We start from the raw sequence: 24907 nt of genomic DNA, 5'->3' as shown, positions 1-24907 counted from the left end.
ATATTCAACAGAGGTGGGATACAGTTTTGTCTCTTTGTATTATAGACTTTCATAGATTTTTTAAAATTCATGCATTTGACCTTTTAAGTTTCAACACTTCTGTTTTAAAAAGTTAATGAAGATACCCTTTGCATATGCCACCAAACATATTCTTCTGAGAAGCACCAGGTAGAATGGAAAAGGATTTGGAGCCTGCTGGAACTCAGTGGAGTCTAACATAGCTTTTCCTTTTATTGCACATGTATATGTCCTAGTTTACTTCCAGAAAGGTGGTCTCCTAGACCTATGTCACTTTTGTTCCCCCACAACACCCAGCCAAGTCCCTCATGATCAGAGAAAAATTGCTAAGGGAATGAGAATGTCTGTGGTCAAAACAGCAGCTCTGACAGCTTCCAATGGGTCTCAAGATATTCGATGGAACACTAGGGGATCTTACATGGCTTTACATAGATCTGAAAGTTCTGGTTTTGATTGGAGGAGGAAGATGATTTCATCCTCTTTAAATTGGTTGATTTTCTTTTTTCTTTTTTTTTTAACCAGCTGCAATTGTTTATATTTTCACATTGCTTTATGGAAGTTCCCAGGCTAGGGGGTGAATTGGAGCTGCAACTGCTGGCTTATGCCACAGCCACAGCAACACCAGATCCGAGCTGCATCTACAACTTATGCCTCACCTCCTGGCAATGCCAGATCCTTAAACCACTGAGCAAGATGAGGGATGGAACCTAAGTCCTCATGGGTACTAGTCGGGTTCTTAACGTGCTGAGCCACAGTGGGAACTCCTAGTTGATTTTCTTTTAAATGTTTTCCCCTCAGGAACTTTCACTCAGGGGTTTGCAGATGATTGTGGTTAAAGATAATCTCAAACTGACATAGTGGTCAATAATACTGAATCCGAAATAGGAAATAATAATGTGAAGCCCTTATCCTTTGTTTTTCTAGCTAACTTGTGGCACTGGGTCAATGAAGCTTGCGGCCGCCTAAGTGGAAATAAGGTAAATTTTAAAGTCTTATGTGCCTCCTTTAAGTACTGTTAACAATTCGGCTGATGTAGCTAGTATTAGTCAAATATTGAGCTCCATTGTGAATGGGTCCTTCCTTGGCGGGGTGGAACCTCAAATTCCAGGGTCGATCTCTCCAGAGTACCTCAAAGCCCAAGTCAGTGCTGTTTTCTTTGTATTTCATTCCATCTCTGTGATCCTTGTGTCCATGTATTATTTATATTATTGTTTTAGTGCCAATCTCAATTGCCTAGGACAGATTGCTAGGAGGAAAGAGTTGCCACAGTTCTCTGTAGTTATGTTGCTGGCTTTTAATTTTGGTATAATCTCAAAATTGTAGGAAAGCAGTGGGAATAGTACCAGAAACTCCCACATGCCCTATACCCAGATCCACCAATTGTTTATATTTTCACATTGCTTTATTATTTGCTCTCTGTGTATGTGTATAATATGCATGTCTGTATTTGATAATAAAATTTCATTAATTATCCTGTTATATCCTTTAGATCTATTTTGTCAGGCATAAAGATATATACATTTTAAACCCTGAACTCGTAATGATTTCTCCAGATGCAGTCCCAAAACTACAAGATTCCTTCTAGTTTTTCCTTATCTGTATGTGAATCTTCCCTACTCCCACAGCAAGAAAGCTGGCTCCTGCTATTCTCAATACATTTACTCATTTACTCAATTCCAGAATATGCAGAAAGTGGTTTCAGAATCACTAAGCCATCCCATAGCAGAAAACAAAGCTACTAACTAGAGTTCAACATTTGTTCATGGATTGTTGGTTTTTTCATTATTATTATTAATTTGGGTTGAGTATGGAGTCAGAATCCTGTGTCCTGAAGTTATTTGGGCTGGCACTCCCCTTTGCTTTGGCATCAACACACTATTCATTTGAAATGCAGTTAGAGTCATCTGTTTCTGGTTGTACTCTATTTGAGGGTTCTACCCCCTCAATCTTAAATAACCCAAATAAAGTGCCAGAGTGGATATTCCATCTGTACTTGATATGGTGGAAATAATTACTTTACATACCATTTTCAGGCATGTCTAGCAGAACCATGTTCTAGCAACGCTGGTGCTAATGCTGTGCCTTCTGGATTTAAATCAGCAGGAGTCCTCAGGCAATAATTTTAGCTGCACTCGGATGGAAGCGTCTAGTCAGCGTGAAGTTGGTGAGGGTGTCTTACTGCTGACTCTGGAAGAGAAGGTGTTTTCTGAAGATATGTGCTGTCCAGACGGTGGTGGTGCCTGTGGGGGTGCATGTGCTGGTGGTGGTCTCAGCGCCCAGGGACAAGACGCCAGGGTGCTCACCTTGGTCAGCGAGATCACGGGGGATCCCTTCAGGCAGATCCCCACAGAAGACGAATATGTGGACAGGGCCCCCCAGACCCCAGACTCTATACTATTCCTCACTCAGCCTGGCAGCACATCTACACCCCCTTTCCCTGAACCCCTGGAGGTGGGGGAGAATGACAGTTTAAGCCAGTGCTTCACTGGGACAGAGAGCTTGGTGGACTCCGAAAGCTGCCACTTCGCGGAGCCCGCGTTCAGGACTGATTGGGTTCCCACGTCCTCTGAAAAGTACTTGCTAGAAGAAGTGGAGGGTGGCAACGGCCCCCACTTGGCAGCCAGCCCTAGCTCCACAGATGGCTGTGCAGGCTGCAGAAGCCCTGCTGGGGAGGACTGGGAACCCCCAGTGGGTTCCCCTCAAAGCGGACCCTTGCCCCAGTGCGCCTATGGCATGGGCCTTCCACCTGAAGCAGCTGACAGGGCCGAGGCAGGAGGCCAGCCTTTGGATGGGGCTGAGGTAAAGCTGCCCAGCTCCATGAGGGGAGGCCCTGGGTCCGGAGGCCCCTCCAATGACCAGCCACCTGCATCAGGTAAGTGGTCTCTCCCTTCTGAACAAAGAGGCCTGGTCTTTATGCAATGTCTGGGGCAGGTGTCACATGCCATTCAGGGAAAGGGAAGCTGACATGGGAAAAATTCAGCTTGAGCATTTTCTCCTCATAACCCTCTTTATGGGATGGAGTTTTTTTTGTTTGTTTGTTTCTTTTTAGGGTTGCATCTGTGCGGCATGTAAGTTCCCAGGTTAGGGGTTGAATCAGAGTTGAATCTATGACCTACACCACAGCTTGTGGCAATGCCAGATCCTTAACCCACTGAGTGAGGCCAGGGATCCAACCCACATCCTCATGGATACTAGTTGGGTTCTTAACCCACTGAGCCACAGTAGGAACTCCTATGGATGGTTTTTGATTCAGTCCACATGTTGGGTTTATGGATTATACCCCTGGGGCTCTCTCTTCATTGATACATGTCCCAGGCCCTTTTGCATTTGGGCTTCTCACAATAGGGTTAGACCTTACCAGCACTGACCCCTAATATTGACAGCATCAACACAGACCACTGGACTGGCTGGTGTCAAAGTGTTCCCTCAGATTTCTGGGTTTTGTTTTTTGTTTGGAAGCAATCTAGGCCTCAAATCTCTCCCCACCCCAGAATCTCTTATAAATTTCAGAAGAACAGAGTTGTTCAGTTAATCCTTGATTAATGACTAGTTATTGAGAGGAGCTTGTTGAATCTAAATTAATGATACAGTAGCTATCCTTTGATGCTTTCTCTGAGAAGCCCCTTTTATAACCACTGCATATGATATATTTATGGAACCAGGAGGATAATTTTACAATTTAAAATCATTATAGAGATTTATCGCTGTACCACTGCTTGAGCATGAATAACCCCCCGGTTGTAATATTATAACTTTTTTCTGTGAAGGTAAAACACACTCTGTTTTACTATGTGGTTACAAGGAGCGTTGCTGCTGACTGAGGGCTTCTTCTGGCTCTGGGGATTATTTGTTTGCTATATTGTGAGAAGCCTGAGGGTCGGGGATCTTTTCGAGAATTTTCTGAAAGGTATAAACATTCTCTCCAGAAAAATGAATATATGCATATATAGTATTTAAGGGGCTTCAAAGAATCCTGCCTGCTCTCCAAAAACACAAAGCCTATTCATGGACCACCTTTATCCTGTGATGCTGCTTCTTTTTCTCTCCTGCCTCTTTACTTAGACTGCAGGTGGGTCTAGCAGCTGGCTTTGAACTAGTTTATAATCTGAGGTAGCTGGATCGAGCCCTAAATGGAGACCGTTTTGTCCTCTGTTGCTGATGGCTTCTGGCTTATTTGGTAGAACAATGAATTTGAATTTGTTTTCCAAGCTTTGTGGTTTTGCTGCAACTCCACAGATTCACTGATGTGTAAATTCTCTATTAATTCTCAGTCATACTGAAAGGAGGAGAGAGGCTTGGGGATATTTTTTGAAGAAACATTTGTGTTTTTCCTTCAGAAGACCTCATTTTTTTTTTTAAGATTTTAAGGAATTTCTATATCTGAAAGTTTGGCTCTGTTGTTTGTTTGTATTGCTCTATTTCTTTTCTAGAGGTCCTTTTCTTCCCATCGATCACAGACACGCACAGAACACTAGTGTTTGGGGCTGTGGGGAGTGGAGATGAGGAAGCTCAGTGTGGCAGTTGCCACACCTTGTGATACTGCCAGGGGACAGACTGGTTCAGTTGCTGACATCAGGAAGGTGACACTTACCACTGTGTAAAAATCAGCAGTAGTTCTTGGAAGAACAGCTTTGGCCAAATTGAAAGAGATAATTTTTGTTCTTAGTGTCATGAAGCCAAAGAGGCCAATCTGAGCTCGCCTCGGAGGAGTTAAAACAGTGCCCATCTCTGCTTTTCTTTATCTTTCATTTCTCCAGCATTAAACATGTAGGCATGGAGAAAAGAAAAAAAAAGCATATCATCAACTAAATGGTGTTAATTTGCAAAAAGTTTACACTGCTTTTTCTGTCTTCATCTGGAGCTCAGCCACAGAAAACATCCGTCGAGAGTCGGGCCTGTGGACGGATGCCAGCAAGTGGGCCAAATTCCTTTTTGCCTGGGGAGAAGCAGCAACCGGATTGATTTGTGAGGCTATGCTGTTCTCTCCATAATTACTGCTACACGAACAGGCCTTCTGGTTCCTGATCAAAATAGCACTTTCTCATTATTGCTTTCTTTTTTAAATTGCCATAATTTATGTTCTACAAAATGTGTGAAAGAGGACGGAGCCTGGGTGAAAGTTAAGGGTGAGGCTAATCCTCTGTGATCTCCTAAAAGCCACTGCGCTCTCAGGACTTGAGGGAGGTGGCCTTTTTATCGGCTTTGGGATTTTTACGTGGGAGTATTTAAAAAGGAAAATGCTTCCAAGCAAATCAGCGGTTTCTGCAGAAATGACAGGGTTGGGCACTTCCTCGGTGTGGGGAAAAGTATCTCCTTTGCCCTTGACTTCCTTTTGAAGAGAATGCTAGTTCTTCAAACAGCACCACAAGTGTATCTTTCAAAAATAAAAGCTGATGGTAAGTCTATTTTAGCAGTGTTACAGCTCTCAAAGAACAGGGAGGATTCTTAGCAAAAACCAACAGCAGGGGAAGACATACTTGTGGTTTTGTCTTGCGTAACCATGTCTTCTTAATTTAAGTTTTAAGTTATCCTGGTGACATGCTGCTGCTTACTGCGGTTACGAGCGCTTTCACCTGGAGTTTGGAGAATTCTATGTCTAGAAAGTTATTTCATGGGAAAGAAAGAACAACTTATGATGATGAATATGTCACTGGCTGGCCACTATCTTGCTTCTGCTCCCGAGATCACTTAATTGATTCAGACACGTCTGAGCTGGAGAGAGTCGTTTATTTACAGGGCCTATGACAGTTTTTTGGTGTTTTTTTTTTTTTTTTGTCTTTTTGCCATTTGTTGGGCTGCTCCCATAGCATATGGAGGTTCCCAGGCTAGGAGTCTAATCAGAGCTGTAGCCACCGGCCTACGCCAGAGCCGCAGCAACTCGGGATCCTAGCCGTGACTGTGACCTACACCACAGCTCACGGCAACACCGGATCCTTAACCCACTGAGCGAGGCCGGAGATCGAACTCGCAACCTCATGGTTCCTAGTCGGATTCGTTAACCACTGCGCCATGACGGGAACTCCCCATGACAGTTCTTAACAAGCATCAGCTACATATGTTTCTATCAAATCTTTGAGAGTCCGCTGAGACATGGAGACTTGGAAGAGCCTGGGAAACAAGCAGGGATTGGTACCAAGGAATGGACAACACAAAAAGAATCAATAATTTGAGAAAGGAAGGCCTTCCATGGCCCCACCTGCCCCCTCTAACCTGCACCCTGTTGGTCCCCTTCACCTGCTCACCCACTTAAGTTTGGCCAACACCAGCCCCAGCTCTCACTTTCCTGCTTCTGCACTGTAATGGGCTTCCCTTAGTGTGGGCCACCCTGTCCCCACACTGTCCCCTTTTCCAGAGTGCCCAGTCCCTCCTGACCTTCCAGTCCCAGTCAAATGCTACTTCCCAAACCAGGGATGCAGGTCGGCTGCCTATGTGGCCACTGTCCCCTTCCATACCCTTAGCAGCCCCTGGGATTTGTCTTGGCCTCTTTCTCATCAAGCCCAGCACACTCACACCTTTAGCAACAACTGTCTCTAGGCAGCCATGGCCAGTTGGTAGGAATTCCTATGAACTTCGCCACATCTGATGTTTCTGAAACCAAGGCAGCAGTTATAAGCTCATTCATTCATCCAGTTGTAAATAACTAGAGGCATAAGAACCACAGCTTCCTGTTTGTCCCCCAACTCACTCTCGTCCTCCCATCTCTCCCGTCTCTCCTGGGAGCAGGAGGCCAAGCAGCAGAAGGAAGCACCCCCCCTAGCTGTCCAACAGACACAGGGGTCCAGAGTAGAGGAGGCAGAGATGGCAGAAGTCAGGATGAGCTGTCACATCCAAGTGGCACAGACACACCCTGGCCAGTGACTGGGAGCCGAGGGTACCTGAAGAGGAGGTCATGGGCTTGACTCCCTCGTTGTCCCATCCTCAGACTCCCAGCCCTGGGTGCCACCCATCCTGAGCTGATTCTTCTTGACCATCCATTTCCATCCTGAAAGACAGATAAAGGTTTTCTTACCCCAGTCTTCTTCCCATGCCCTCAAGCCATGGACACTCCTCTGTTCTAACTTTCTTCTCTCTCCTGTTGAAATAACATCCATTCACTTGTGTTTGACTTTCAGTTAAGTCTTGTAAGGGCAGGCATTAATTAGCTCACTGATTCTCTAGGTTAAAAATTATTTTATAATTCAGTTCTTTGGTAAAAACATTCAGCATTTGTTGCTACTAAAAGGCAATGCATTATTTCAGAATGTATGAAAAATGTGTTCACTATATGCTTTAATTTAACCCTACTTGCCTTCTTGCTGTTCTCACGGGGCTCATTTTTGAAGGGTTTCATTCGTAAGCCATTCTAAGTACTTTTCAAGCGTGAATCAGAATGGAACTATTAAATACTGCTTCCCTTCCCATATCATCATAGACCCAATTTCTTCCAAATGCCTAAAACGGAGCTTGCATTTCCATAAAAAGGAAAATCACATGAGGAGCATATGGGTTAAATATAAAATAAATTTTTAAAAAATTCCAAAAGAACCCAATATAGCCTGGATAATTTGAGTGTATTTGTGTATATTTTTAGTTCTTTTCCTTGGAAGAAAATCTACATGACAATTGGATGATATTATTTGCTATAGCTCTTGTGATTTAATATTCATACATTATGCATTTTAAACAACATAATAAGCCTTTGAGAAGAGAAGTGTGCATTACCTTGCTTAAAAATGTAAATTCTGTCAGGGATTGAGTTCTTAAAAGGAAGCTTGTTCTCTCTGACTGAGAAATTGCGATTCCACAGAGCCTGCTATGCAAAGCAGGGACTTAGCAAAGTATAAACATCTTTCCTGTCATGAAGGGGCATTTCATTTGTTCATTGTTTCTGTTGACCTAAAATGCTATTTTTAACTCTCTCAAGTGACCTGAAAATTTTTCTAGCTAAGCCACGTTAAATATTAATGTTAAGCCAACAAACCCATTTTAAATGTGAGAAACTCTGCAGATTTTCTCATTTAATAAAAATACTCATGTCATGCTGGTCCTCAAATCATACTTTGGAGTAAGCTTTCAAAGAGAAGTCTGTCAATAGCCTTGTGTTGAGAGATGCATTAAAACTGTTCTGGGAGTTCCCGTCGTGGCTCAACAGAAATGCATCCGACTAGGAACCATGAGGTTGAGGGTTTGATCCCTGGCCTCACTCAGTGGGTTAAGGATCTGGCGTTGTCGTGAGCTGTGGTGTAGGTCACAGACACGGCTCGGATCCCACATTGCTGTGGCTGTGGCTAGGCCAGCAGCTACAGCTCCGATTAGACCCCTAGCCTGGGAACCTCCATATGCCGCTGGTGCAGCCCTAAAAGGACAAAAGATAAAAACAAAAAAAACTGTTCTGCTATCCTAAAGGGTGCATTTCTATCAGCAACATCATAGGTATTAGTTATCAGGTGCTGGCTAAGTGCTTCATGTATGAATTATCTTCCTGCTTCTGCATGGAAATCCTGTGGGCAGGTTCCTTGCCCAAGACCACAGAGCTTGTCAGCTACTCAATATCTGATGCAAGTATCAAATATCTGACTCAAATATCTGATTATGAAGGCTGGGCCTTAAAGCATGGCACTGTCTCCTCACCAGTAGGTACCAATGATACTGATTTCATTCGTTTACCATACACTGGAGACTCCTCAGTACAGCATAAAATAAGGGCAAACTCAGGCTGTAAACATTGGCTACTCTGGCTGAGTGCAGGGCAGTGGCCAGGCCAGGCCCAGAAGGTTCCATGGGAAGGGATGCTAGCATCTGTGCAGGAGGTGATGGTTACCTTGGCCTCTGAGTTTCCTCTCTGCTACCAGTTGTCTCAGGACGGTACTGTTTTCATCATCCCTTATTCTTTTGTGAGGAAAGCTCCTTCTTCTGCATACTTCCAACTCCATCTCTTTTTTTCTAAGTAAAATAAAGTTAAAATAAATGCCGGGGCGGGGGGAGTTCTCGTTGTGGCTCTGTGGAAACGAATCCAACTAGTATCCATGAGGATACAGGTTCAATCCCTGGCCTCGCTCAGTGGGTTCAGGATCCAGTGTTGCCGTGAGCTGTGGCATAGGTCATAGACATGGCTCAGATCCCATGTTGCTGTGCTGTGGTGTGGGCTGGCAGCTGTAGCTCTGATTTGCAGGTGTGGCCATAAAAAGAAAAAAAAAAAAATGCCAGGAGCAGCTTTGCTGGAGAAAGCTGGTAGAAAGACAGGTTGGGAGAGAAAGGAAGAGAGTGATGGGCCAGAAGTCTGTGGACTAATGAGACCTGTAAAAGCCTCAAGTCTTCTTAAGGCATCTTGGACAATCCTCCTGCACCCCATCCCTCCCTGTTTCACATTCCGCTTTTACCAGCCACCAGCAAGGGAGAGGTCTCCCTGACATCAGAGCATCCTGAGGCTCCCTTGGCTCTCAGAGGAAAGAGCTACTCTTTCAGGGGTAGAAATCACAGCAACGATGCAGATAAGGGGGACCTGAAGTACCAAGCTTACTGACATGGTGTCTTACTGACTCGCCAGCCTAGGGCCTTGCCCCCTCAGGTCTGTTCACACAACCATGTCAAGCCCTCTGAAGGGTAGGAAGCAAATTGTAAGGAATGGTTGTTTGTAAGCCAGGACAATGCAGGGCTGAGGTGTATAATAGGATAAGGATAGTACCAGCTCATTCAAAACCTGGACCTACCCTAGTGCTGCCTTCAACTCACAGGAGACTTGCATGATGAGAAATGAGACAGTGGCTGTTTTGTGTAGAATTACATAGGTGAGAGTTCCAACCAGAGACAGGAAGAGTGATGGGTTATTCCAGCAAAGACAACAAAAGTTGGTTAGATTTCTAGAGATAAGTGCCCCTTCAGTCTTCGAGATACTTTGAAATCCTTCAACCAGACAGGGATGGAAAGAGAACTTTACTGCTCCCAGTCTTTCCCAAATCTCTGGTTTCCTTGGGAATTCTCAGAGCGCAGATACTACATTCTGGAAGTAGTAATGCCATCATTGCACCTTGTGAGAAATTCTTTGCTGTTTTCCAAGTGTTTTCAAATCCATCATCTCATTTGACCTCTATATGGGGCCATCCTGCTAGGTATTCACGAATCCCTTTTTTCAATCATTTAACATTTGTCACAGCTGCAAATGTTCAGGGCAGCTGCACCCTGCCAGGCTGGCAGGACTGGAAAATGGATGCTCGTTTCATAAATGAGCAGCCTGAGTTGTTAGATGGTTTGTCCAACTTCCAGAGCTAGTAGGGCCCAAGCCAGGCCAGGAGCAGAGCTTCCAGTGCTGAGTTCAGTGTGAGTTCTGGAATGGGGCTAACACTATTACTATTGTAATGGATGTTCTCTTAATCTCCCTTTACTGAACCACAGATTAGCCTGCTCTGGGCTCTGTAGAGGGAGCTGACGGAAGTCTATGGCACACTGATTACTCACAACTAAGGGGTCACCCAAGAACACCTAGGACCTTCTGCTCCCGCCCTGTGAATGGCCACACTTACTAAAATCCGCAGGGGTTTCTGGTCCCCTGAGTATGAGCTGATCCCACTGTAACTTAAAACTTTAACTGTTACATTAACTGGGGGAGGGGGGAAGAAGTTGATGAGCATGAGAATTATTTGTATAAAAATTATTAAGTGCTTCAGGGCAATTCAGAGAATGATCTGCTAAAAATTTTTTTGCCATTGAAGTTGGGATGGGCGAGACTATGAAAGATTGAGGGAATAAAACTCTAGAAGGATTCTGCACCTAGATTGCCTGGCAGCTGACTTAATTCTCATTTCACTTTAAAGAAACCAAAACGAGATTGGAGGCAAAGCTTTACAGGTGTAATTGATCAGCAGACCTTTTCTCGAAGGGATAAGCCTCCATTTTCTATCAGAAAGTGGGTATTCAAAGTTTTCCAGCAAGTGACAATTGGCTTGAATACCAGGGAAGCATAGAGTCCATCCATATTTAAGGAGCACCAGTGGGTAACCTCTGCAACTCAGGGTTTTCCCCAACATTGAGGTTTGTTTTTTTTTTTAATCAATAGAGAAAATTAGATCGGTAAACTCATCTGCAATATTGAAACATGTCTAACTTTTACCTTCCCTTCTAAAAAAGCGACACTAAATTATAGCATCAGTAAGGAAGGAAACACAGAGCAGCACTCCTAAGAGCTGCCTGCTACTGGCTACAGAGCTTCCAGAGCCCAGTGTAAAGTGAAATTATGAAGACCCCCTGTGTAAAAATTAATAAAAATTTCAAGATGATGACACGGAACATTAAAAAAGCTTGGGGCCTTCTGAGCATAGGTCACACGAACGTGAAGACAGCTCTGCTGCTGCTTACTGTTATTGGCAAGTTAGGTAGAGCTTCCTAAAGAAGAAGAACTGGTCTGTACCAGTTTTCTACTCATAAAAGTCAGTGTGAATGAAAGAGACTTGGATTGATCGAAGATGGTTCTTGTCATTAATTGCACTTTTGATGAAGAAACGTGATGAATAAAACTGAAAATCTCATACCCTTTATAGGTAACTTTTCTTTACATCCTAATCATCAGAAAATTAAAGCCCTTCTTTTTCTCCTCTCCCCCCCAAATAATATTCTTGATTCAGTCTATTGATCAAAGAATTCTGAAATGTTTAAATATATCTCTTTAGGCAAAAGTGTTTGAGTTCCATTTCACACACACACACAAAAAATAGGGAATAAGAATATAGATCCTATAGGATATTTCAAAGATATATTGTTGGCTATGAGGCAAAGGCATGGAATAAAATTCTTAAGACAAATTTAACACAGAATCTTGATGTGTGAGACAGTGGTTAAAAAAAAAACTATGGGTTTTTACCCAAGTTCAAACAAATTGAAGATTCTGACAAGGAAGAAGCTAAACAATGGATACATGATGATAATTTGATGGAAAATAAAATTTTAAATGATGGAGAAATTATATGCATTATGACATAAACAGGTAAATTAGTATGAAGAGGATGGGAGTTCTCTAGTGGTGCAGCAGGTTAAAGCGATCCAGTGTTGTCACTGCTGTGGCTTGGGTTTGATCCCTGGCCCAGGAGCTTCCACATACTGTGTGTATGGCCAAAAAAAAAAAAAAAAGAATGTGAAGAGGAGGAAGAAGATATTAAATTCAATACCATAAGTCAATCACTCGCATGACACTGAAAAACAAAAAGAACTAGCAGTTGATGTTATGTTAAAAAGGAAGAGGAATTATACCAAGAAAAAAATCATACTTTAAAGCAAATTACAATTTCTGCTTTTATTAAACATGGCATATTTTAAATTGGAATAGAATTGCAATATACATGTATTATTTTGATTTCACACTGATTTATTTTGTTAACTAGTGATCCCTCAACTAGGAGGACTCCTGCTGTATTACTAGGCTCACTCTTTCTGCTGCTGCTATGATAGAAGCCCTTGTATCAGTTCTTGGTTAGTAGTTGTTGAGTTACTTGAAAAAGTCATTTACAAGTTCATAGCTTAAACATATTTTTAAGCTTAAAACATAACTTCACACATTGATTATTTTTTTAGCATAGGGACATATGTGATGGCCAATTATAGGTTCCTGAGCCTTTTTCACATTAACCACACTATCTTAATTTCCAGTTTCTGTTTCTTTAGTGTGGAATGAGAAGTTATAGACCTTTGCAGAACAAATGTGAGTGCAAACTCCTACAATTTTAAAGTCTCTTTTTCTTTTCTTTTTTCTTTCAACAGTGGCTTTGCCCATACCACCACAAACCATTTCAGCAGCTTGTTGATATCTTTTGTCTTGCCTTCAGTGGCTCACATATATTTGGGTGTCCTTGAAAGCATTCACTTTAGTTTTCTTGGAAATAGTTTCCTTTTTCCCCCACTTACATTTCACAACTTTACATAAAGATACTGAAAGATCTTGGAGATACTGCAGGTTCGGTTGCAGACCACTGCAATAAATTGAACATCACAATAAAGTGAGTCACATGAATTTTTTGTTTTTCCAGTGCTTATAAAGTTATATTTACACTATACTGTAGTCTATTAGGTGTGCAAATCATGTCTAAAAATAATGTACATACTTTCATTTTAAAATATTTTATTGCTAAAAAATGCTAACCATAATGGGACAATGCAGGATTGCCACAAACCTGCAACTTGTAAAAAAAAAAAAAAAAAAAAAAAAGGCAGTATTTTCAAAGTGCAGTAAACCCAAGCACAAGTATGCCTGTATCTAGAGTTCCTAATGAGTACAGTTAGTTAAAAGCAGACTGGAGGAGTTGGCCTAGCATGTTAAGGATCCCTGGTCAGGGAACTTCTGCATGCCGTGTGTGCATGGCTAACAAACAAACAAACAAACCAGACTCGAGAACTAAGCGGATAACTGGTGGGAACAGAAAGACATAGGCATACGAAAGAATAGACCCCTAGCTTAAAATACAGTAGATGTTATGAGCACCTGTCTATTTTATTTTTTGCTTTTTAGGGCCGCACCTGGGGCACGTGGAGGTTCCCAGGTTAGGGGTCAAATCAGAGCTACAGCTGCCAGCCCACACCACAGTCACATCAGATCCAAGCCTCGTCTACAACCTACACCACAGCTCATGGCAACACCAGATCCTTAACCCACTGAGCAAGGCCAGGGCTTGAATGCGAAACCTCACGGTTCCTAGTCGGATTTGTTTCCACTGCGCCACGACAGGAACTCCAAGCACCTGTATATTTTAGAGGGAATGGAGAACATGGGTCAGTCTGGATAGTTGGTGAATGGAATACTACCTGGTCTTGCCCAAGTTGCTTGGGGAGTTAATAGATTAATCCCCACCAATACCAATCTAGGAATACTACTGTCTGCGGGAGAAACAGTGCGATTCACAAATCTTCCCTTGTGACTTCCAGTTTGTTGCTTGTATTTGAAATCTATTTTCTTTGACATCCTTGTATTTTCGAGGGCCACTGTGCCTGTCTTAGCATCTCCACAGGTATGTTGAGGATGGAGGCAAGTCATCTGGAATTTCCTGGATGCTGTTGGTATTTTAGAAGACCCAAAATATGCCTTCTACATTTGGGAGAAATCTCTTCATGGAGAGTGGTGACAGAAACAATTTTGTGTAAATATTACTAAGCTTTGTCACAAGAGAGAACAAGAAAGATGAGAAAGTTAATAGTGAGGAACTCTTTTGATATTCACCTTCCCTTGTCAGATTGAAAGATTCTGTTTGGGATGCTGAGTGTTGGGCTTTTCTGCATCTTCTTGGTTTGTGGCACTCATTTTTGCCTGGGTCATTTCTAGAGCATGTCTTTAAAACAGAAGAATAAGAGGGAATAGGTTTCCTAACGTTTGTTCAACTTTGTTTTTCAAAAGGACCACTAATTAAAGACACTAAACCTAGTCACCCACAAAATGTAATGACAGAACTCCCTAGATGCAAAATACCCTTCAGGGTTCAGCAGGAAAGAGTGATCTGTAAGATTGCTTTTGTTTGGTTGGGTTTTTTTGTTTGTTTGTTTGCTTAACCTATTTTAGTCTTCTTAATCTTTTTCTGGGAGTTTTTTGTTTGTTTTTAAATATTAAGTTAATTGATTGAGTTTTGCTAAATACTGAGCCCAGGGGGCATCATGGCCCCCCAGGGCTGAGCTTAGGGACCTCTCCAGGGAGGGTGAAAAGATATGCAAGAGTCAAGTCAGAGAGGAGGCTGGACTGAGGTGGGCTCCAGAGTCCTATCAAGCAACAGCTTTCCCTCCAGCCTTCACTTCCCTTCCTGACACGTTTGATCATTGCTGCGCCATTAGCTGTTTACTGTGTATTCATCGCTGCCGGCACAGCCTTTTGCACATCTGCATCTCATCTGTGATTCTGCAATCCGATGTGCTCTTCTGGTCCATGTGGCCAACAACAAAACTTGAGAATGGCGCACTGTCTTGCTTCTCTTCCTTGGTGTTCTTTCTCGGGGAGATGACAAGGGAAGGAACTACTGAGGCCTTTAGGACACTGTGGGTGAGGAAGGGGCGCCTGTTGAGAGGACTGGGGCGCCAGCGCCCCTCCATTCACTGGGAAACTTTCCTCTCACAAGACCAAGTTCTCGCCCAGAATTGATGACTCACCCTCTGCGTGTTCTCTCTTCCTCTCCCTTGTAGGAAATGTGACTGGAAACAGTAACTCCACGTTTATTTCCAGCGGGCAGGTGATGAATTTCAAGGGTGACATCATCGTGGTCTACGTCAGTCAGAACTCGCAGGAGGGCCCGGCGGGGACAGGCGGTGGCGCCGGGGAGCCAGTGGGCCGCCCGGTACAGGAAGAGAGCCCGCCGTGCTGCGACTCGTTCGCCGGCCTCGGGCCGCGCTTCCCGGACACGTGCGCCGGCCTCGAAGTGGGGCCGGCGCTGCAGAAGCGCGGCACCCCGGGACACGACAAGGCCTCGCGGCCGGTGCAGGAGCAGGGGGAGGCCAAGGCCCGCGCTTCCGAGACGCGGCGCTGAGCGGCCAGGGACCCGCTGCGATTCACTGCGCCCTTCGCAACGGCGATGCTGCGGGGCGGGCGCCGACCTGGGGGCCTTCTGCGCCGCACACGTTGGAAGCCGCATCCCTACCTGGCTGCACTGTCCGCGCACCTGCTCCTGGGTGTGGCTGAGGGCGGAGCCTGGCTGGGGGCGGGGCGGCGGTCAATCTGCGCCTTTAGGCCCCTCCATTCGGTACACCTGAGTCAAATGACCTGCAGTCTCAATCCACTTTGCTCTAAATAGAATCGAGGACTTTTAAAAAGCGTACATGTGTTACTACTACTTACATCCACAGTCACGTATCAACTAATTGCACAGGTACACGTTTCTCTGGTTGCTCCACTTTCTAACCTCTTTTAATAGTTTTTCTCCTTCGCCTTTCACCTATTACTGTTTCATCAGCAGTGTGTTTCTATGACATCTGTTTTATGCCTGTCGGTTCTGTTAGTCTGTATTTCCAGCCCCCATATTTGATATTTGTTTTTCACTGTCTCTCATAATGTTTTATTGATACTGCCCCCCTTTTCTTTTTACCATTTAATGCCTTTCTTGAAAATTCTTTTAAGGGTGACGGTCTTCTCATATTTTCTTTTGCACCCCTTCTCACAAGTAGTGAGAAGCCTATGTTTTGGTGATGGCTTGGAGTGGGGGAAGCAAGGAGTCTTACTAAGCACTTTTGGAAAAAGGCTAGAAATGCACGTCTGGAGGGAGGCTCTGGGAACAAGAGGAGGGACTTTTAGCTTTCAAACATTTTCTGAGTTCTCATTTTTCTAAAGGGAGAAAAAGGGAAAACCCCTTCCCCCTCCCCCCCAAATGTTTTTAAGTTTGTGTCAATCTCTAGGCAGCACTAAGTGGAGATTTATGTCGTCCTCCTTAATGCCTCTCAGAATAGCTCACCCCCCGCCCAGGTGAATGTATGTAGTACCCATTCCAGCAGAGGCAGTCAGGTACCTGAGTCACTAAATCTCTAAAAATCCACGTTGCTGCACCCGACATTCTTTATTCTTGATGTCTTCCTGGAAAAGATGTGGAAAATGAATAGGACATGGGGATAGCCTGCACATGCAGTGAAAAGAAGATGCCAGGGAAGTTCAAAAAAGAAAGAACAAAGCTGAAATGTTAAGATACATGTGTATCTTTCTGGGTAGGAATAGCATTAATGTGTTTAAGCAGTAGGCCCCATTTTCCTTCTAAATAATTGTGCATCTGTAATTTAACCTTGCAGAAGTGGAACGCATTCCTGTTTTCCATGTATTTAAATTAAAAACCAAATCCTTATATTGTGAACTTAGCATTTGTCCTAGAGGTGCTTTTCTCTTAGCATCAGTGTTCTTATGAGGAAACATACAATGTGAGTCAGGTTGAAAGGAATTACCTGGGATGTTCTATCTATTGTGGTCAGTGAGCACTTGTTCTCAAATACTAGAGAAAAGTTACCATGCCTAAGCATATTGAAATTAATGTTGCCGACCCGGTAGGTTTTTAGAGTGCTGAAAGTGGTCACTCTCCAGACTTTAATGGCCACAAATCAGCTGAAGGGAATGATTGTTGATCACTGGTTTCTCTCTTTTGGTTGCCGGTCTCTTAGAAATGCTAAAATAGTAGCAGTCAATTATGAGTTTTAATGGAGAAGCAGAAGTGCCTGTATAATTTATAGAGCCTTGGTTGACATGAAAAACTGCAGGAAATAACCGCATTGTGAGGACTATTCGTTGGTAGGAATTTACTGTCTGTGCTGCCCTTTTAGTTCACATCCATCCAAAGAGAGATGTTATAAAAATGGAAGAAACCATTATACCTTTTAATATGGAATATATTAAAGTATAGTTCCTAAAGGGGAAGGCTGAGCTAAAGACCCACATTTCTACTGTGACTGTCATCATCTCACTGATATTACTGTACCTTTCTATGCTTTCTTTTTTCTATAAAAAAGCACTAATGACCATTTTTGACACTTTCCCTACCTAGAGATAAAAAAGATACTACAGTGATTGTTAAAATACCTTCAGCTCCTTAAATAAAAGGTGCTAAATTGAATACATAAGAATCTCCTTTTTGAAAAAGGTAGTGTTTCTTTCCCACACTGATCCCTACTAATTCCATATTGATCCACAGACAATCAAATGATAGGAAATATATAGCAAATACAGGTCCGTGTGTGTATTATTAAGATGTATATGACAAATGTAAACAGAATGAAATGAAGACAATAGTGGAAAACTGGGGTATGTGATGAAGAGATTATTAAACATATTTGATGGTAAAAAATGTTTTCATGGCCTGCTTAAACTAAGCTTTTTTGAAGCAATAATCTGACTTCTTTTTGATCTCTGGGGTGTGCTGTGGTATCAAATGTCAATTATATTGTGACATTGGTGAAACCCCAACAAGAGTTGGGACAGCAAGTGTCTTGTTTGAATGATATATCTGTTGATCTCATAAGAAAATTCTTTGAAATACAGTTTGGCTAGGCAATGAAAGAGTTGAAAGGGAGTGTTTTCTACTCATATTTAATTCAACTATCAGGAGAAGGAAGAGTAATTTCCTACCTATAAGCACAAAGAGCAGTTTGTGAGGTATTGGAAGCTTCATCTGTGTAACAAGCTACCCCAAAACTTTGTGGTTTAAAACGACCGCCATTTATTTAGCTCCCAGCCTTGAGGGTTGGCTCAGCTTGGTTGGTTCTTTAGGCTGGACAAGCCCAGCTGGGCATGCTTGACCCACCTGCAGCCTGCAGGCTGGGGCTTGGCTGTCTAGGCTGAGCAGTCTCCACGCGGTCCCTCATCCCCCCAGCAGACTGGCCTGATCTCCTTCTCATGGTAGTGGCTGGATTCCCAGAAAGCAAGCAAAACCTGTACCATGCTTTTTGAGACTAGGCTTAATCTGGCGTGCTGTCACTCTGCCACATTCTATTGGCCAAGGCAAGACACGGGACAGCCCAGATTCAGGGTGGGGACACAGAGTGGCAGGGTGACACTGGAGAGAGTGGGATATATGAGGAGGGGAGAATGGGGCCCTTTGCCATCCCTTTAGCACAGGGACACTGTTGATAATAAATGGTGCAGGGCAGATTGTGTCTGGGAGCAGGAGAGGAGGGTTTCCTAGCCTCGTGCTTAGACAGCATCTCTCTCCTCCATTCCTTTTAATAAAACAGGCATGCATGAATACTTTCCAAAGAATCTTCATTTAAAATGAAACTGACCAATAGAATAAATGTTAAAATGCCACATTCCAGGTCTGTTCCAGAAACTTCATTTTACTACAAGGGGCTGGTGAAGTTACCCTCCCCCCACCCTCAGCCCCACCCCAACGTGATGGAACAAACAAGGTTTGCAGTCAGACCTGGAGTCAAAACTCCACCCCACCAAATACTGACCTACCTCGTGCAGCTGCTTCATTGCCCGGCTTTATCTTCAGGTTCCACGTGGGTAACCTGAAGATGATGTTAGTTTGTAGGACTGGTGTAAAGATGAAGAGGGATGAGGTGCAGCCAAGCACTGGCAGAGTTCCTGGAAGGTCCCAGTAGCAGAGACCCCACTGTTGTTTGTCACTCTCCTCCTCTGTCTCTGACACCCATCCCTTCCTGGACACGGAAGCAGTCTCAGATCTCATGTTCTCTCCCTGAGTCAGATCACATAGCTATAAGCTAACTGCCACCCACCCTGGAAACCTTCCCACTCTTTGAAACTAGGTCTGAAGGGTGTGACTTTTTCAGTCAGTTGACAAGCCCATGGTTGATCCAAAGTTGTCGCCATCTGCATCACACACTGGGAGAAGTAGGCTTATGCCTTCAAAATACACTGACTGCCACAATGGGACAGTATAAGTAGAATGTGTAAGGCTTTCACCCGTAGCCCCTGACATTTGGGATGTGTAGGTTGAAATGCTGTGTTTCCTTTTCACCTAGTGTCCTGGATGTCTCTCCTAGTTTGGAGAGGATAATAAATTGGCCACCAACTCAGAAGAGGTGGTGGTATTGGCCTAAACCCCTTTGGGAAGGGGCTGGAGCCCAGGAAAATCTTTCACTGTGACCCAGGTTCTTGATTTCTCATGAACAGCTGTAGCCCTGGAAACAAGACCACATAGACTGTAACATCATGAGGAAAAATGACATTCTTATAAGACTCTTATGAGTTGCCTTAATTTAGCAGAGGCAGTAAAACATCCTACACTAAAAGAGAAAAGAAAATTCATTTTTTATTGGCTTTTATGGCCTCTCTATTTCAATGGCAAAGGAACCATGAAAAGAGACGCATATTTAAAGCTCTTAGGAAAAATTTTTTAAAATACCTACTGTATTAGTGAAAAAGTGAAAAAGTCTTTTGACATCAGTTTTATTGAGTTTGTGATTTATGCACACTACAATTCATTCTTTAGATATACAGTTGTATGAGTTTTGACAAAAATATATAGTTGTATAACCACCACCGCAATCAAGATCTATACTATATTTAGTACCCCCCAGTTTCCCATTTCCCTTTGTAGCCAGTTCCTTCCTCACTACCCCCATACCCTGGAGGAAACTGGCTACAAAGGGAAATGGTAAACATATCTGTTCTATGTTTCTAGAGTTTTGTCTTTTCCAGAATGTCATATAAATGGAATCATACAATAGGGAGCCATTTGAGTCTTCTTTCAGCATCATACCCTTGAGATCCATCTAAGTTATTGGGTACACCAGCAGTTAGTTCCTTTTTTATTGCTGAGTAGTATTCTGTTATAGGGATGTAGCACCGTTTACTCACCCACACTTGGATTCTTTCCAACTAGGGGCAATTACAAATAAAGCTACTATAATAATCTCTGTGTACATGTGTTTTCATTTATCTTGTGTAAATACCAGGTGTAGGATTGTGGGATCATATGGTAAATGTATATTTAACTCTATAAGAAACTGAAATTGTTTTCCAAAGTACCCGTACAATTTTGCATTTTCATCAGCATGGAGGAGAGTTCCAGTTGCTCCACATACTTACCAGCATTTGACAGTGTCAGTTTGTTTGTTTGTTTTAATTTCAGCCATTCTACTAGATATCACTGTGGCTTTCATTTCATTTACATTTGCAGTCCCTGACTGAGCATCTTTTCATATGCTTATTTGACCACATTTGTCTCTTATTTGGTGAAATGTGTATTCAAATCTTTTGCCTATTTTTTAACTGAGTTATTTATTTATTTACTGTGTTTTCAAAGTTCTTTGTGTTTCCTGGATGTGAGAATATAGATTTTTAGGGCCTTTTATTTCAACAATGAAGAAACCATGGAAAAATACATATGTAAAGTTTTAGAGCATTCTTATTTAATTCTACTAGTAAAAAAATAAAGCTGTCAAAATTTTCATTTTTTAAAAAAATTAAGTTTCAGGATCTGTATACCAGTAACATGTATTCAGAGTAAATGTTTCCACAATAAAACCTCTTTTCACAGTGGGACTCCCAATGTCAGGGCCGCTTGCCCAGGGGGATGCTCTGTCTATAAGGCTTCATGGAACACAGCAGTCATGCTTGTAGGGAGCATGCTCATCCATGGAAACTGTGAGTTTTGTGTTTTACATGCTGGTATGAATGTCTTTATTTGGTTAGAGACATGGAATGCTTTTCCGTTGATATTTTCTGGTGTCATTATTATTATTTCTCTTTTTAGGGTCATACCCACACATATGGAGTTTCCCAGGCTAGGGGTCGAATTGGAGCTGTAGCCGCTGGCCAACACCACAGCCACAGCAATGTCAGATCTGAACTGAGTCTGTGACCTATATCACAGCTCATGGCATGGCAATGCCAGATTCTTAACCCACTGAGCGAGGCCAGCAATTGAACCTGCATCTGCATGTATACTAGTCAGATTCATTTCCACTGAGCCACAACGGTAACTCCATTATTTTATATATTACTAATAATGTAATGAGGAGATGCCGGGAGAGGGAAAAATGTAAAAACAGACTCCAAATGCCAGCATCTTCTCTGTGTGGAAATGAGGGAATTGGTGGCCTTGGGATAGAGTTTGTTACCCTGGGCAAGGTTGTTTGCTCTCATGGATATGAGACCAGGGGATGTCTGTCACGCCCTGACGCAAGTGCTGCACGGTTGCTCTTGGTCTGCAGAGCTAGTGCTAGGGGACAAGGAGGGCAGGACTGCGCAGAGGGCCGGCAGCCTCCTGAAACAGTCCACACTCAGCAGCCTCGTAAAGAATCAGGGGCATCCAAGTGAGGTCCTCTGGGGGAACAGGCACCAAGGGTTCCAACAGGCACTGGGCTGGTGGTGAAGAGTTGGGGCTGGACAGGTGGAGGCTCCTGCCCCTCAGCCAATTCCAAGTCATTGCACGCAAACATCTGTATGTGTGGGACAGTGCTTCACAGTGACCAAGAGGCTGTGACAGGCCATGACTGAGCTCGCTAGCCTTTCTCATCCTCTCTGGGGTATTTGGAAGGAAAACATTTCCTCTTTGGACCCAATAAGACCTTGGGGTTCCAGGATGCCTGAGGGGGAGGCTTTCCAGGTGAGCTTTTTGACATATAAGAGCTCCAGCAATTAATAGGGAAAAGAAAAGAGGTACAGCTGTATTTATACTTGTAGTTGGTGAAACAGACCTGGCCAGAGATGGACAGATGATGGAAAGAAGGATTCAGGGCATTATGAATTTGACCACAACTATCCTCCCCAAAAGACTAAAGTCTCTCACATAGATTCCAGTGCCCCCAGCCCTCTAGGCTCATCTCATACCACCTACCCTCCATTCCAGCTGCACTGGTCTCCCCAGTGCATGCACTGCAGTATGCTGCAGTCAGAAGAAGCAGCATATGCAAAGGCCCTGAGGTTGGATGTGTGTTTCCTCTGGTCCTGGCTTCTTCCCTCTGAGATAGATTGGGGTGGTATTGGTAGCTCTTCTTCTATTTTTTTTTTTGTCTTTTTGCCATTTCTTGGGCCACTCCCGCAGCATATGGAGGTTCCCAGGCTAGGGGCCTAATCGGAGCTGTACGCGCCAGCCTATGCCAGAGCCACAGCAACTCCAGATCCAAGCCACGTCTGCAACCTACACCACAGCTCACGGCAACACTGGATCCTCAACCCACTGAGTAAGGCCAGGGATCAAACCCGCAACCTCATGGTTCCTAGTCGGATTTGTTAACCACTGCGCCATGACAGCTAACTCCTGGTAGCTCTTCTTTTAACCAGTCAGAAAACAAGGACAGTCTAGATGTGGAGCGGCCATGACACGTAGCAGGAGTCACTGATGAGGAGGACATGTCAGAACCAAGAAGTCTTGTCTCTCTGTATGTCTGCCCCCCACACCCCATCCTCCTCCACTCTTTCTCTCTGGCTTCCTTGACCTCTTCTCTGTTCCCTAATTCTGGGTCCCTTTCTCTCTCTTTTCCTGTTGCTCAAGCCGTCCTCCGCCACCCTGCTTCTTCTGTCAGGCATTTGGTCTACTTCCCCTTCCCACGCTTCCATGTGGGTCCTACATTCTTTATTGTTCCCTCAGCACCTCCTCTGTCCCTTCCAGGCCCTCAGAGCCTCCCTGCCCAGTCTCCTCATGTCCTGTGTCCAGTCCCAGCTCTGGTCCCCTCTGCCAGGTCGTCCATTTCCCTACCCCTCCCAAGGGCCCGGGCTGCAGAGGGTGCTATGGTGAGGTCTTCTTGCTGGAGCTTGGCTTTTTCTTGGAAATTACCATTAATTCCTCCTGCTCCAGTAGGCCTATTGCTTTCCTGTCACAGCAAAGTTTAGAGCCCATCTTCTTAGGAAGGACCCTTCAGATACAAAGCTGGTGTTTGGACTCAAATCTCACCATTTCAGCCTCTGGCGTGTGTATGCATCTGTAGCATTGTGATTCAGAAGGCTTTTTAACCCCCTCAACCCTGCTAAGTTATAAGAGGAATAAATTCTAGATATCTAATGTACAGTGTGCTCTCCACAGTTAACAATATTGTATTAAATACTTGAAAGTTGCTAGGTCATTAAAACCAACAGCTCTTTCTGACTGCTGCCTCAAAGTCAAGCCTGCACCAAGGAACCCACTCTGGTGAAACTAGGTTAGTTCAGGGAGAAATCTCAGAAAAACAGAGGAAAGTGAACCTCAGATGTAGGACGGGCAGAACGTGGCAGCTCCGGAGGCTGCCCTCTGATCTTGCTCCCTCGTGACCCTCCTCAGGCTCAGTTTCTCCATCTCCCCTCGACCTTTGCTGTGCATGTTACATATGAGGGCTGCTCTCTTCCCAAATCTTCAGCTCTCAAATCCTTTCATTTCCACTACCTACTGGCCATATGCCCTGGCGCATATATGTATAGGTGTACAGCTATAGATAAACTTTATGGATATGAACCCTACCCAGTTTATGTATGACAATTCCAAATCCCAAGAGATAGACTGGTTATCTCAACATAACTTTCCAACTAGAATACCATTCATAGGGCCACTGACATAAGACATAAAACAAGGCCACTTGGGACAGTGAGACCTGTGGGCAGAAATGTGTCCAGAGGAGGATGGAGGAGGCCAGACCTCTGAGCCATGAGTGGCCCCAGACTGCTGAACTCTGATACCAAGTGAGAACACAGTGAGGACAAGATCATTACAGGACTTTTGTTTCCACTTCCAATTTCTGTTCTATGGGTAATGACTCAAGAAAAGATACATCTTTCTAGATGGAAGACGCAATTTAAGGTTTTGCTCTTTAAGGTGATGGAAAAGTGGAACTATTTAGATAAGAGTTCTTGTGTGCCTTCTTTTTTAAAATAGGCATTTTTATTAAGCCAGAGCTGGCTATGGTTCAGAAGGTAAAGGAAGGATAGAGCAGCAATTCCTGACAGCCATAAAAAAGAGGGAAATTCTGCCATTTGCAACAACATGGATGGACCTTGAGGGCACTGGGCTAAGTGAACTAAGTCAGACACAGGAAGACAAATACTGTGTGATCTTACTGGCATGCAGAATCTAAAAAAGCCCAATTTATCGATACAGAGAGCATAATGGCGATTGCCAGGGGCTGGAGATGGGAAGATGGGGAGATGCTGGTCAAAGGTACAAACTCTTAGTTACAAGAGAAATAAATTCTATAGACCTAATGAACAGCGTAGTGTCAATAGTTAACAATACCGTATTAAATACTTGAAAGTTGCTAGGAAAGTAAATCTGAAATGGTCTCACCACAAAAAAAAAGTAATGTGAGGTGATGGAGGTTTATCTAAGCTTATTGTAGTGATCAGTTCACAAGATATACATGTATCAAATTTGATACATGAATCACATTAGCGCTTTATATACCTTAAACTCACACAATGTTGTGTATCACTTCTACCTCAATAAATCTGGGAAAAAAATAATACCTGAAGATAAAAGAAACAAACCTTAGGCCCAACAAAAGTTCACTTGTCAAGACTAAGGTGTGATGTGGCAGCAGAGCCAGG

At 43.6% G+C, this 24907-nt stretch overlaps 1 protein-coding gene across 2 annotated transcripts in view; it reads left to right on the top strand.

The window, feature by feature from the left end:
* The window catches only part of TNFRSF11A (TNF receptor superfamily member 11a), a 56673-nt gene extending 38902 nt beyond the window's left edge, over positions 1 to 17771 (top strand). The window contains exons 8-10 of one of the 2 annotated variants that reach the window (XM_047767011.1): positions 943 to 995; positions 2122 to 2890; positions 15142 to 17771. In XM_047767011.1, coding sequence (XP_047622967.1) covers positions 943 to 995; positions 2122 to 2890; positions 15142 to 15482 — 1163 coding nt within the window. In that variant the 3' untranslated portion in view covers positions 15483 to 17771. Of the gene's footprint in view, positions 1 to 942; positions 996 to 2118; positions 2891 to 15141 lie in introns of both variants that reach the window. The other variant, XM_047767010.1, reaches the window with a different exon arrangement.
* The last annotated feature ends 7136 nt before the right edge of the window (positions 17772 to 24907 follow it).

The sequence above is a fragment of the Phacochoerus africanus genome, chromosome 2 (genome assembly GCF_016906955.1).
Source record: "Phacochoerus africanus isolate WHEZ1 chromosome 2, ROS_Pafr_v1, whole genome shotgun sequence".
Classification (NCBI taxonomy): Eukaryota; Metazoa; Chordata; class Mammalia; order Artiodactyla; family Suidae; genus Phacochoerus; species Phacochoerus africanus.
This window is presented reverse-complemented; position numbering and strand designations above follow the sequence as displayed.